General features: G+C 43.3%; 1 protein-coding gene across 1 annotated transcript in view; it reads right to left on the bottom strand.

Moving 5' to 3' along the window:
• The window catches only part of CDH13 (cadherin 13), a 797,859-nt gene that overhangs the window by 220,636 nt on the left and 562,392 nt on the right, over nt 1-14,831 (bottom strand). Inside the window, exon 7 of the mRNA XM_084644551.1 lies at nt 4,003-4,181. Within this exon, the coding sequence (XP_084500677.1) occupies nt 4,003-4,181 (179 nt within the window). The remainder of the gene's footprint in view (nt 1-4,002; nt 4,182-14,831) is intronic.

Here is a 14,831-nt window from a genome sequence, read left to right as displayed (position 1 = left end):
TTCCCTCCCCCATTCCACACCTTCCCTCAAGCTCCATCTCCCCTCCCTCTTCCCACCCCCACTCCACCCTGCCCCGCCTCATCTCACTCTCTCCCCTGAGCGCACCCCATCCCCACCTACTCCCTGCCTCCCAGTGCATTCTGCATGCCATGGAACAGTTATGGGGAGGCGGTGGGGGGAGGGGAAGCTTGGCTGCTGGCGGGTGCTAAGCACACGCTAATTTTTGTTCCACAGGTGCTCAGCCCTGAAGCACCCACGGAGTCAGCACCTTTGTAGCCAGCCTGGTGTTCTAAAAGCAGACAGGTAGTGCAGGAAAACTCGGCTCACAGTGGCTTCAGATCTCCTTTCCCCCCAGGTAGCGGAAGAAGGGAACACTGTGGCTACTGCACACTTGACAACGATAATGTGACTGAACAAATTCTTCCTGATAACTGATCCCAGAATTGCTCATCTTCAGAAGAGGACACTTAATGTTCCTTCTCACCTACCTTTGTTCACACTCTAATATAAGGGCAGGTTTTCCAGTTGTAAGGTATTTAAAGGCAGTCCAAGGAATCAAGATTCTGAAGGTTCTTAGGAATTTATCTTAACTGGTCTTCATTTAGAGGCAAGTGTGGTTAGCCATAAAAACTGCTCAATTGCGTGGGAGGAGCAGATGGTAGGTTGAGGCTCACAAAAAGCAAGTTACATATATATTTTTTTAGTCAAATAAATGTCCCTTTAAATATTTCTTTTACTTCCTAGAGAGTTACCAAATATATGTGGGCGGAGGGGGGGGGAGGGTTGGTCTTAATCTCATTAAAAACAATAACCTCAACATTTGTCTTTCCATTCGGAACAACCAGTCCTTCACCTGGGTGTGTTTACTCATGTGTAAAGTCTGAGCTACCTAGCTCTGATGATTTTGGTTGGTTGGGGGTTAGTACCTAGATCTTGAATTTCTGCATAGAAACGACTCCCTGAGCTGTCTCAGAGCAGCTCTTCTTAAAATATAAAAGCATGAAGAAATAATATGGGTTGCTGCTTATGTTCAAAAGGGAAATCAAAAACTGCCAGATGCCTTGTACCTCTCCATCTCAATACTCCCTCTTGGGCAATATTTGCAGCTTCCCTATGATACACAAACATGAAAGAAACTAAACTTGAAATAAAAAAGTAGCAATTTACATTCTGTCAATTTAGCTCAAGTCAAGGGGAAGGCTTCACATAAGCATCTGCAGCTACTGAATGACTAAAATGAATAAAAGAGCTAGAAAACATGGACTAACTTTGATTATCACTTTAACACAGTTGCTTTAAAAGCATTTATATCAACTTCCAGTGCATTCACATTTGAATAATAAGAGCCAGATTTTTTTGGCAGTTTAGCCTACCTGGTATGTTTCACCTTAAACATAGCCACAGTTTCCTCAGTTGGTTCCCTTGTTATTCAGTGAACGTACACAGAATAATTAAGGATAATACCCGCTTGATTGGCAATTGTTTTTGTGTTTCAAGAGAAAATATACAGTAATAAAAAAGGACTGGTAAATAAGACCGATTGGGCTGACTGCAACTAGGGCTCACATGAAACTGCTGTAATTTTGGTGGTCAGAAACAGCTGGCTCAATTTGTCTGGTTTCATGGTTCACCTGAAACTTGGAGGCTGTGCAAGCTTGGACACTGTGTGTCAGTTTCAACAAGAAACTTCCCTGTAGGACTTCCTTCTGTACATTCTGGGGTTATCTTCTGAGACTACATCATATAGTCACTTGCAAACCCTGCCTCTCAGCACCCATAATCTTTGGAGAGGGGCTGGCTCAATTTCCTCTCCCTCAAATCATGAGTGCGGGGATCTTTGACCCATTCTTCACAACTAAAGTGACCTGATGTCCCAATTTTATAGGGGCAGTCCCAATATTCAGGGCTTTGTCTTATATAGGCACCTATTATACCCCCCTGCCTTCCACCCAGTCCCGATTTTTCACACTCAATATCTGGTCACCCTATTCACAGCTAGCACCACATAGGGGCAGCAAATAGGACTGCTTCCTGCCCATCCCTCTCCAGCATCCTGGAAGACTTCCTAGGAGAGAAATGCATGTGTATGCCTCATTATTAAGCAGCAGTGGAACTGAGATATGCTACTCCAGTCTCATCCTGGGCCTCTGCTAATCCCCCAGTCTGGAGCCTGAGACACCCTAAAATAGTATTGTGATGAGAGATAGGAGTTCCTTTTACTGTGACTTGACATTATAGAAGGGGAAGAGTTGGCATAACCATGCCCACTTATAATTATTTGTATTATGATAGTGCCTAAAGGCCACCAGCACTCAGGATGGGGACCCCACTGTGTTAGGTGCTGTATAAATACATAGGAAGATAGTACCTCTCCTGAACCTAATTTTCCAGGGCTATTACAAGCCTTTGCCTATGAATGGATTGCAGTCAGGCTCCGAAGTTCCTCTGATGAAGTGAATCCAGGCTCAGGGGAGGCAGCGGGCCTACTTATTGGTCCCTAGAAGATGCTGGATAGGAGCAGCAGAACTGCTGGATGACTACAAAAGTGCCAGGTGGCATGATGGGTAAGTGGGCTAGTTTACTGCCAGGAAGACTCTGGAAGGAAAGGCGAGATTGCAGGCCACTGTGTCGCCCCAAAAGACACATGAAGGCAAGTCACTGGGGGTCAGAGCCTGCGAGAGAGGGAGAGCCTGGTATGGTAGAAATGGAAGGGACCTGGGTTAGCCCGTATTCTCAGCTAAAAGTTAATTATAGAACACATTTGAACCCAGATAACACTGGGTTTCAGTGCTAAAGGTCTGCACAGTTCCAATTATAGCTGTATAATGCTTTCAACACAAGCAGTAGCAACAAAAACCACTTTTGCAATTTTGGCGAGATTAAATGATGCCACCCTACTTTCCACACAAAAGTATCAAATCAGCAGTTAATAGGAAATCCTGGGGAGATCAAGTCTTGCTTTCAGCACACACTGTGCAGTAGCAATAACAGTTCAATCTCAGACAGATTTCTTGTATGTAAATAGCATCATTATTTCATGTATTACCACTGACCTTTGGCGCATACTAGGCAAGGTAGGGTTGTTCATCACCTTCCATTGATTTTTCAATTTCCAGTAAATTGGTTTTATCTTGAGGTTGTTTACGTATTAGGAATAAAAAATGCAGAGCCTGACTTCAGAAAACAATAACAAGGTTTTGAACTGGAGACCCTGTGGTTAAAAAGGAAACTTTTGCAAATATTAGCATTTGCTTCTGCGGGACAGAGGATTCTACTCTCAGCAATACCAGAAAAAAGGGTTGTCAGTGGAGTTGCTCCAGGTGATGTAGCTGCCAGAAAAATCTGGACTTTCACAATGTTAAACGTCAGTTACACATTCCAAATATATATATATATATAATTGCTGAATTGCTCTCCTTTACCAACAAATGTAGAGACAGTCTGGCTCTTTAAAATTCCTTCTGGCTTGCAGGAAGGGACTGGTTTTTGTTTTTTGATTATAAGAACTAAGCATTACTCAATTAACTTTGTCCCCACAGGCCAGGAAACTCCCTTTAAGACCAGTGGGTATTTAAAGAGCCAGACTAACACCCAGCACAATTTCATAAAAGGTCAGATAGGAAATCATGTCTGCCTTTTGTTCCAAACCAGCAGACAACTGCTGTTTCAAGTTCTAAAAGTTTATTCATTCCAGTGATTTTATGTCCAGTGTTATGCAATGAAAAATTCCTCCGAATCCAATGCCAAATGCATTGTCTATCAACCCTGTGGTACCAGATTCACAAATGATGGGCATGGTATACAAACTCTGACACCAACGTCAAATGGAAAGCTCTACAATACAGTGCTTCATTGAGCAAATTTCAACATCTGAACATTTCTGAGCCTCTGTTCATGTAACATAAAAATACTATCAACAAGTATGCTCAGCTGCTATGTTGAAGAGGCCCACATGGATGGAAGGACAGTATATATATTTACATAGATAAATTATTCACTTACCTCACGGTCCAACAATGCAGGTGATACCACTGTGACAATGTCTCCTTTCTCTGGATCAATGAAGAACATATTTGGAGATGGTTTGTCAGGAGTCTGCTTAAGGATATTATACCTCAAAAGAGCATTGTCTGTACCAGGGTCATCAGCATCAAAGGCCATCATGCGCATCACAGTGCTTCCTAAAGAGAAGGTGGACAAACAATATAACGTGGTTACCAGTGTAGACTATGTGACAAGAATGCATAAAGCTCCTCTGGTTCCATGTGTGAGCATCACTAAGCTGTAATCCAGCATCAGCTCAGGAAAACCAATAAAGAATTTCACCTGCTATTTAGTCTGTCAGTTTACTTCTCCTCGGGCTACTGATTTCTAGGTTGGTAACAACAGGCACATGTGTCTACCCTGCAGCAGACAAGTGTATCTAAACCAAACATGGCATCTTCCCCAGGTGGCTTTCATGGGTGGTGGGACGGGGCAGAGTGGCCCCAGACTGGTACCGCAGGGGTTAACCCTTCCCTCCTAGCAGAGGAAGCCATGCCCCTGAGGCTCTGCTGGGCATGCTTCAACTGGAGAGCCCGTATAAAAGCCTGCAGAGCTGCTTAGTCTGGGCTGACTGCAGGAGGGGAAGGAGGTATACCACCAGCTCCTGAAGAGGGACAGCCTGCGCACCAGGATCCAGAGGCCAGCCAAGCCAGGGCGCACCCTGATGCCCAGATGGAGTTCGTCACTGGAGAGGAACAGCCCGGAGGACCCCCCAAAGCGGAGAACCCGGCGTTTATGGTAGGAAGTGATCCGGGGAACTTTAGAGGCAAATGGCATTAGAGCCGCACAGAAACTCGGCATGTTATGGGCAGATCCCCACCGAGCTGATGGCAAGGGGAGCTTGCCACTACCAGGGCCCTGGATTAGGACCCAGTGGAGAGGATGGGCCCGGGTCCCCATACCACTCCCCAGCACCACACTGTGTGAATCCTATGGAATCTGGCCGCTAGGCCATGCTACCCTGTCTGAGAGGGGGATTATATGGATGTTGGCCATTGGGCCACACTGCCCTGACACTTGGGGAGAGTTACATGGATGCCAGTCACTAGGCCACACTACCCCACTTGCGAAGGGGATTGTACGGACTCTGGCCATTAGGCTGCACTGCTCCAATGCGGGGAGTGATTTATATGGACCCTTGCCATTGGGCCACACTGCCCTGACACTTGGGGCAAGTAACCTGGACTCCGGCCACTAGGCCGCACTAACCTGACCAAGGGGCGATTGGGTGGAAGGAGGCCATTAAGCCACAACTGGCTGCGCACAGAGAGGCGGACACGTGAATTTAGGAGTGGCGAGGTTCTGACACCCCACCCTGCCCCTGCCACAAAGGGCCGGTGCGGTGTCAGGCCCACCACAGGTGGTCACACCCACATGCTTGCATATAATCACTTTTTCATTTTCACACCATGAAAATAAAGAAATTAGAGTCTAGGATGTCTTCCAGCTAATAACAGATGAAAGAAAAAATAGGAAAATAAAAAATGCAATACTTAAATGAGAGAAGGGTTTCAAAACTCTTTAGTACTCAGGCTTCTGAGCTTTGAGTTGATCAGAACTATTTGTTAATTTGACATGGATTTGCTGAATAATCCCCCTCACTCCAATTTTTTACATTGCAGTGGTTAGGGCACTATCCTGAACTATTCTGGGGTGAGCCTTTCTCAGTCTCTCCTTTTGAAGCTGTTCTGCTGCTGTTCACAATGATTCCAAATTCAAAACCCTACTCCAAACCAGGCGGAGGGGGGACTTGAACCCCGGTGTCTCAGATCGCTAATGAGTGGTCTATCCTCTGAACTAAAGGGGCCACCACCTCCTCCTGGTGTTCTGGAAATGGTCTTTCCTCTGGTTTTTAATAAAAACAAGCAGTTCAAAATACCTCAAATAGAACAAAATATTTTATTTTGGATCAAACTAAATGTCCGACCCAAAACTTATTTTTTGTTTCCTTTTTTTGGTTTTACCAAGTAAACTGGAAAGTTTTCATTTTGAGTCAATCCAAAAATGACATGTTTTCTTTCAATATTTTGGTTCAGCCAACAAATGGAAAAAAATCATTTTTTGCACAGCTGTAGACAAGATACCATATAGTGATGTTCTGCAAATCATGTTCTCACTAGTGGACCAATGACTGGAGAGGCCTAGTCTCAGAACTCTTTCTCAGTCCCATTGCTCCTTAATGATGAGGTATGCACATGCATCTCCCTCTCAAGAAGAGTCTTCCAGGATGCTGGAGAGTGATGGGCAGAAAGTTGTCCTATTTGTTGCCCTTGTGTGGATGCCAGTTGTGAAGAACCGGCCAGTGGTGTCCCACTGATGAGTTGAGAGAGGGGAAATTATGTCAGCCCCTCTCCAAAGATAATGGGTGCTGAGGGGCAAGCTTTGCAAGTGACTGTATGATGTAGCCTCAGAAGATACCCTCAGAATGTACAGAACAGTGTCCTCCTTTCCCAAAAAATTCCCCAGTTCCTAATATAAATAAATAAATCCCTCCTCCCATCACCATTGTCTCATCCATGCATTGAAACTCTGTAGGTCTGCCTGTCTAATTGGTCCTGTACATGGAAGGAGAAGCATTACGGAGAATGTTACCATTGAGGTTCTGGACTTTAATCTCTTACCTAGCAGCCTCAATTTGGCCTCCAGGACCAATCTCCTGCCTTTCTCTATGTCACTGGTACCCACATGTACCACCAATACTGCACACAAGTCTACTTAGATGTCTCAAGAGGCCTGCAATCTTTGCATGCATGCAGCAGGTAATTCACCCTGTGGCTCTCCCAGTCATCGCAAACCCAACCACTAATAATCAGATCCCCCTATTACATTTTGCAATACTGGGAAACATAGCAAGGCGTCAAGGGGTAACTTTCTTCTCTCAGAGCTGTCTGACCTTTAATCACTGGTGCACGAAACCAACATGCTGTCAGATCTGTTATATTTCTCAAGGGGGGGTAATTGCCTGAAGTGGCAATGAAGCAAAACCTTGGAGAACTTATTTTCAAGGTCACTACAACAAAAGGCTCTGTTCTGTGCTCTGAGAAATACAACAAAAGAGAAGCAGGAGAAAAAAGCACATTTGACCAAGAGAGTTGTACTGTTTGTTTCACGGTGTGCTGTTATGTTACATCCACCCCTAAATGCAGTAGCCTTTGTACTTTCTGTTTGATTTCTAAGGGCTTGTCAACATGGGGAGCTATTCTGGAATAAAAGTGTCCAGCAGGACAGTGGGGTGGGAGTAGGTATTGTTTCATATTCTCTGTGTATATATAAAGCCTGCTGCAGTTTCCACGATATGCATCTGAGGAAGTGAGCTGTAGCTCACGAAAGCTTATGCTCTAATAAATTGGTTAGTCTCTAAGGTGCCACAAGTCCTCCTTTTCTTTTTTTAGAATGGAATAAAATTGCCTTATTCTGAATTAGATTAATCCATTTGGGATGTGAATTAAGCTGATTTAGAATAAGAGCATCCACAGAAGGAGTTAATCAGGAATAGTTAATCTGCTTTGAATTCACACCTGACCCTAGTCTGGATTCGTTTTCATGGGTGGAATCAAGGCTTGCTCAACATGGAGGTTTAGTGCACAGCAAGCCAGGGTGTACATCTAAAGCTCACAAGCCTGCTGCATGCTTACTGGCCGCATGGACCCTGCTACTGCAAACTAAAAGTTTGTAGTGTGCTTTGACCTACTGCTGTTTCAAACAGCAGCACATCAATGCAAACTGAGCAACTTTTGGATTGCGGTAGCAGAATCCAAACGGTTACTTAGCGCATGGCAGGCTAATGAGCTGTACCTTCACACCCTAGCTTGATGTGCATTAAGTCTCCAGGTAGTCAAGCCCTCATCGAATCATAGAAATGTAAGGCTGGAAGGGTCCTCAAGATTTTCAGTCAGAGTGGCATGAAACTCGTGTGATACTAAGGGCTTGTCTATATTACCTGCTGGATCGACAGGCAGCGATTGATCCAGCGGGGGTCGATTTATTGTGTATAGTCTAGATGCGATAAATTGACCACCGAGTAATCTCCCATTGACTCCGGTACTCCACCAGGGAGAGAGGCATAGGTGGAGTCGATGGGAGAGCGTCAGCCGTCGACTTACCGCAGTGAAGACACCATGGTAAGTAGATCTAAGTACGTCAACTTCACGTAGCTGAAGTTGCGTAACTTAGATCGATTTCCCCTCCCCACCCCAGTGTAGACCAGGCCCTAGGAGCGATGGTACTCTAACCCTTTTTGTGAACATTGCTATTTGCTATGCATGATCTTGAAAGGCATGGATAGAAACAATATATTGTGAAGTAATTTCCACTGTACAAAAGTTACTAGTTCCATATGGTAGCATTTGGCAGTCACTCTGTCATAAATATAAAGGGAAGGGTAAACCCCTTTGAAATCCCTCCTGGCCAGGGGAAAGCTCCTCTCACCTGTAAAGGGTTAAGAAGCTAAAGGTAACCTCGCTGGCACCTGACCAAAATGACCAATGAGGAGACAAGGTACTTTCAAAAGCTGGGAGGAGGGAGAGAAACAAAGGGTCTGTGTCTGTCTGTAGTCGTCTTGGCCAGGGACAGAACAGGAATGGAGTCTTAGAACTTTTAGTAAGTAATCTAGCTAGGTATGTGTTAGATTATGATTTCTTTAAATGGCTGAGAAAAGAATTGTGCTGAATAGAATAACTATTTGTCTGTGTATCTTTTTTGTAACTTAAGGTTTTGCCTAGAGGGGTTCTCTATGTTTTTGAATCTAATTACCCTGTGAGATATCTACCATCCTGATTTTACAGGGGGGATTTCTTTATTTCTATTTACTTCTATTTTTTATTAAAAGTCTTCTTGTAAAACACTGAATGCTTTTTCATTGTTCTCAGATCCAAGGGTTTGGGTCTGTGGTCACCTATGCAAATTGGTGAGGCTTTTTATCCAACATTTCCCAGGAAAGGGGGGGTGCAAGTGTTGGGAGGATTGTTCATTGTTCTTAAGATCCAAGGGTCTGGATCTGTAGTCACCTAAGCAAATTGGTGAGGCTTTTTACCAAACCTTGTCCAGGAAGTGGGGTGCAAGGTTTTGGGAAGTATTTTGGGGGGAAGGACGTGTCCAAACAGCTCTTCCCCAGTAACCAGTATTAGTTTGGTGGTGGTAGCGGCCAGTCCAAGGTGTAATATTTTATACCTTGGGGAAGTTTTGACCTAAGCTGGTAAAGATAAGCTTAGGAGGTTTTTCATGCAGGTCCCCACATCTGTACCCTAGAGTTCAGAGTGGGGGAGGAACCGTGACACTCTGTATAGGTGTGGATGCTTAATATAGGTGGAGAAGCAGGTCCATTTTTTTCTGCCTTCGCTATTTCTAAGGTGTCCATGCCACATAAGGCACAAGTAACTCTACGTCTATGAGTCTCTATAACCAAAGAGAAAATAAACGTAAACGGATGAGGTTTTCTGAGGTTCAGTAATATCTCATACTACTTATGTCATTACAAATCATCAGTGCCTGAACATTGTTGTGATATCTGTCACTTGTTCATACACATATACACACAGAGAAAAGCAACTCTTTAGATCCAAGATCCCCTAGCGCCCTCTGTCAGAAGAGCTGTGGAATCCCACTGCACAAAGAGAAGAGTAGCTCTTCCAATGGGACCAATCTGAGTGTGAGAAAGGCTTGTCTAGCCTAACTAAAAATGGCCTGTGTTCAAATATATACCAAAACTAACATGAAAGCTCATTGCTGCACATTTCACACATGCACACTAACAGCACAGTAGTAGCTAGTATATATTCAAAGCCATTTTAAAAAATGAAATCTAAATGTTTTACAAAAATAGCAGGCAAGTGGTAGCATTTCCTTCCTCAAACAACACAGCTGCTTTAAATTAAGAGTTAAACACAGTCACTGTTATATATTTGTGCTTTATAATAAGTTAAAGATTGGACCCCAGTCAAAAAGATCAAATTCAGATCTGCATTTCCTAGAGATGCAAAGATGTGAAGATCAATGGTTCTGGTTTGGGCACATGTACTGCTGCTAGTATTTCAAGAGGATCTATAGCGTAGACTTCAGTGCCAACAAGTTTAATTTAAGATACATACATCTTTGGCATTACTCCTTCATCATAAAGTTTTATTCTTCATAAAAGATTCATTTCCCCAGACTCATAAACTGACTTCTTCTAATTCAGTGTCATTTTATAAAAACTTCCATTCCTGGTATCAATCAAATGCAGCTGGCTTCCAACCCACAAAACAGCTTGCAACATTATCATGTTAAACAATATATATTAACATATCAAGCTGAGGAACAAATGTCTGCAAAATTAGCAACTTTACAGTTCTGCCCATGATTTGGAGATATTCACTTTAGGCTCTCTTCCTCAGCAAAGGTATAGGAGCCGCCATGCTATATTTCAATGTTTGTTACACCTTCTGGGCAGTTTTGTTATTGTTATAATCACTGGAAACCTCTACTTGCACCTCCCAAAGTTGCTCATTGATTAAATATATATTTCACCAGCCAATTCATTGCTCCAAAGGCTATAGCTACCAATCTGCTGATTGTTGATTTGGCCTACAATTTGCTTTAGAAATATTAGTGAATATCTTCCCTGAGGCACCAGAAAGCAAAACACAACGCTTGCACAATCTTGTCGCAAGTGGAACAGGTGGTTTCTTGGGAAAAGCTCCTTGGCATTTTGTAATTTACCTTTCAATAACCTTTCTTTCTTTGTCAGATGCCAAGAGAGTATCTGATACATTTGAGCTGACAGAGAACTATTAAAACAGAATTATTTTAGGTTCAACTACCAGATGGGTTGAGGGTCTTTTGCTTCATTACCTGTCATCTCCATTCGCTGTTACCTTGGGGGGTCATTATTATACATCTTGCCCTAATCTATATATGCAGTTACGGTATTTTATCATGCATTAGTTAAGGTTACCGCTAAGTAGTGCAGTCAAGTGAATGCTTTATACTGCATAATGAAATTTAAAAAAGGCTTCCTGAGTGATATAGGCTTCAAAACATGAATTGCGCAATATCTTATTAAGGTGTTATTTACGAGTTCTTATTGCAAAATGTATGGAGATGGGTTAAAGTGTAAAGTATTACTTTTAAGGAATTATGGTTTTACAGTCAAGGCACCGGATCAGAAGGTTGTAGAAATGAAAGCTTTTCCCAGCTGTCACAGACTTCCTGTAAAAACCAAATCACGTAGGGCCACAGCTTCAAAAATGGTTTCTAACTTTGGGCACCCTATTTTAGGAATCTAGGACCTGCTTTCAGAGGAATGGAGGCCAAATGGAGTTGCAGCACTACAAAAAAACAAATAAATAAAAATCAGGCCCAAGATGTCTCAAAAGGGCACCAAAAATGCTGAGACACCCAAAATAAGAGCTCACTTTTGCAAATCTGGTCCTGACTCCCCCTTGTTCCCAGGTTTCCCCAGTCTGTAAAATAGGAATTGTATCAGTAAAACATGTCACTAGGTTTCAGAGTAACAGCCGTGTTAGTCTGTATTCGCAAAAAGAAAAGGAGTACTTGTGGCACCTTAGAGACTAACCAATTTATTTGAGCATGAGCTTTCGTGAGCTACAGCTCACTTCATTGGATGCATACCGTGGAAACTGCAGCAGACTTTATATACACACAGAGAATATGAAACAATACCTCCTCCCACCCCACTGTCCTGCTGGTAATAGCTTATCTAAAGTGATCATCAAGTTGGGCCATTTCCAGCACAAATCCAGGTTTTCTCGCCCTCCACCCCCCCCCACAAATTCACTCTCCTGCTGGTGATAGCCCATCCAAAGTGACAACTCTCCACACAATGTGCATGACAATCAAGTTGGGACATTTCCTGTCATGTCACTAGCTTAATTCATAATATAAGGAGTGTTACAATATTATTAACACATCACAAAAATCGACTAGAAATGTATTACTCTGCAAAATATTTCTGTGTAAATGTTGTTTTGGCATTTTCCTTCCTTGCTGTTTATTACCTCTGAGGACATTTTGTATGGAATCAGGGAGCTAACCTGGGCCTTTTAACCACAGCATGTATTAGGATATGATGCAGAATTTGAAAGCCCAAGTAAGCTCTCCCAGGCACGTGAAGCAGGCAGACAAAATTCCTCCTACAGCCCAGGGGGAGCGTGTGTGCTGCATCATACTTTGAATTCTCATCACTGTATGCTAAGGGAAATGAAGCAATATCTGGACTTAGAGCTGACTGGCCTTACACAATACAGGGCCAGGTTCTCTTTTACACTAAGGTCCATTTGCATTGTTCTGACACTATCAAAGGGCCTTAAAGTGAATGTAAATTACATGCATTCCCATTTAAGGCCCCTTTGTGCTACCACAGTGGCGTAAAGGGGCCTTAGTGTAAATGAGAACCTGGCCCACAATCCTTTGCTGATTTTGAGCCTCATCCTGCAAACACTTAAACATGTAAGCAGCTAATGAGATTACCCATGCAAGTGTAACCACACATCTCCTGGGCGTGGTGTTCTGTCCCATGTAGTGGCACTGAGACCACGTAGAGAGAGAAATAAAAGGAGCCTGCTCTACAGCCTCAGCTAACAGGAAGTTGGCTTTTAGCTCATGCAGTAGAGGCTCATGCACTAAGCTCCAGCGGTCCCCGGTTCGATCCTGCCCACCAGCGACCGGGGTCTGTCGGCATTACACAAGCACAGTTTCATATGTGCTGCCTTTGCAGCATCTTTATTTGCTACTGCTTAAAATAGTCCTGAATGTTCATGTTCCTTGGCATGTGTTGCCCTGTAGGTTCTTGTGTGGGGTAGTGAAGAGAAGTATATTTTAGTAATTAAAGACTGGATAGGTGTTGAACCGCTTGCTGACAGTGAAAACGGCTTCTTTTCACATGCTTTAGCCTGTTACTTGTAAACTAAGATAGGCGTCTCTCTGTATCTAGGACAGAAAACTTCCAAGAATTAGGGCTATTTCAAGAGAAAGCTAGAACAAAGAAGAGAAGGAGATAGGAGGATAAAAGAGAAAATCCAAAGAGTGACAAACATCTCATCTCTTCGACATTGGTGAGGCCTCATCTGGAGTACTGTGTCCAGTTTTGGGCCCCACACTTCAAGAAGGATGTGGATAAATTGGAGAGAGTCCAGCGAAGGGCAACAAAAATGATTAGGGGACTGGAACACATGAGTTATGAGGAGAGGCTGAGGGAGCTGGGATTGTTTAGCCTGCAGAAGAGAAGAATGAGGGGGGATTTGATAGCTGCTTTCAGCTACCTGAAAGGGGGTTCCAAAGAGGATGGCTCTAGACTGTTCTCAATGGTAGCAGATGACAGAACGAGGAGTAATGGTCTCAAGTTGCAGTGGGGGAGGTTTAGATTGGATATTAGGAAAAACTTTTTCACTAAGAGGGTGGTGAAACACTGGAATGCGTTACCTAGGGAGGTGGTAGAATCTCCTTCCTTAGAGGTTTTTAAGGTCAGGCTTGACAAAGCCCTGGCTGGGATGATTTAACTGGGAATTGGTCCTGCTTCGAGCAGGGGGTTGGACTAGATGACCTTCTGGGGTCCCTTCCAACCCTGATATTCTATGATTCTATGATTCTACACTTTATCGCTATAGAAATAAAGCAACTCTCAGAAAACAGAACAGAGAAGGGTACTCTGCTGCCTGCTAAACTCATCATAACTAATTACATGTTTGACTGTCAATCTGTACTTTAAAGAAAACAAGCCCCGGGGAAGCAAAACAAATGTAAGAAGAAAGGTCTATTACGTCTCCAATCAACTACATTTGAATTGCAACTGCAACTATTAACTTATGGCTCTTGTTAAACTCGGAGGCATTACTCAATAGAGGAGAGGTTTAGTGAGAATTAATAAGTTCAGGCTTTTAGCATATTTTATATTTTTGTAGGCCAATCATTTCTAGCCCTTGCTTTACGTTGTCTATTTAAATAGTGGGCAAACACAGGACATTTTAAAATTCAGAGTGTGTTGTCTCCACAGTGCTAAGCAGCACACTGGATCTGACCACAAAACACAGCCAGTCAAAATGGCTAGATGAAGTGGTGAAGGTTCATTAGTGGGGTATGCTATAAAACCATGGCTCTTGGTCTGTGTGGGATTAGTGACAAAAGTAGATGATGATAAACATGAAGTGAATCCTGGCCGCACTGAAGTCAATGGGAGTTTTGCCATTGCCATGGAACATAATCAAGGATGGATGCTTTCGCATCACAGGATATTCAAGCTACTCTAATTTCGTTCAAAGAAATAAATGAGTGGCTGCTTTGTGCATGCAGAGTGAAATTCTCTGTGCAGAGGACCAGCACAGATCCGATGCACCACTGAAGTCTTACTTAAGCCCCGGACATCAGTTGTGGCAACCCACCCCCCTGAACCAAGCACTGAAATTGGCATATGTCATAAATATAAAGGGAAGGGTAAACCCCTTTGAAATCCCTCCTGGCCAGGGGAAAGCTCCTCTCACCTGTAAAGGGTTAAGAAGCTAAAGGTAACCTCGCTGGCACCTGACCAAAATGACCAATGAGGAGACAAGATACTTTCAAAAGCTGGGAGGAGGGAGAGAAACAAAGGGTTTGTGTGTCTGTCTGTAGTCGTCTTGGCCGGGGACAGAACAGGAATGGAGTCTTAGAACTTTTAGTAAGTAATCTAGCTAGGTATGTGTTAGATTATGATTTCTTTAAATGGCTGAGAAAAGAATTGTGCTGAATAGAATAACTATTTCTGTCTGTGTATCTTTTTTGTAACTTAAGGTTTTGCCTAGAGGGGTTCTCTATGTTTT

Source organism: Lepidochelys olivacea (assembly GCF_965140295.1).
Source record: "Lepidochelys olivacea isolate rLepOli2 genome assembly, chromosome: 12".
In the NCBI taxonomy this organism is placed as follows: Eukaryota; Metazoa; Chordata; order Testudines; family Cheloniidae; genus Lepidochelys; species Lepidochelys olivacea.
This window is presented reverse-complemented; position numbering and strand designations above follow the sequence as displayed.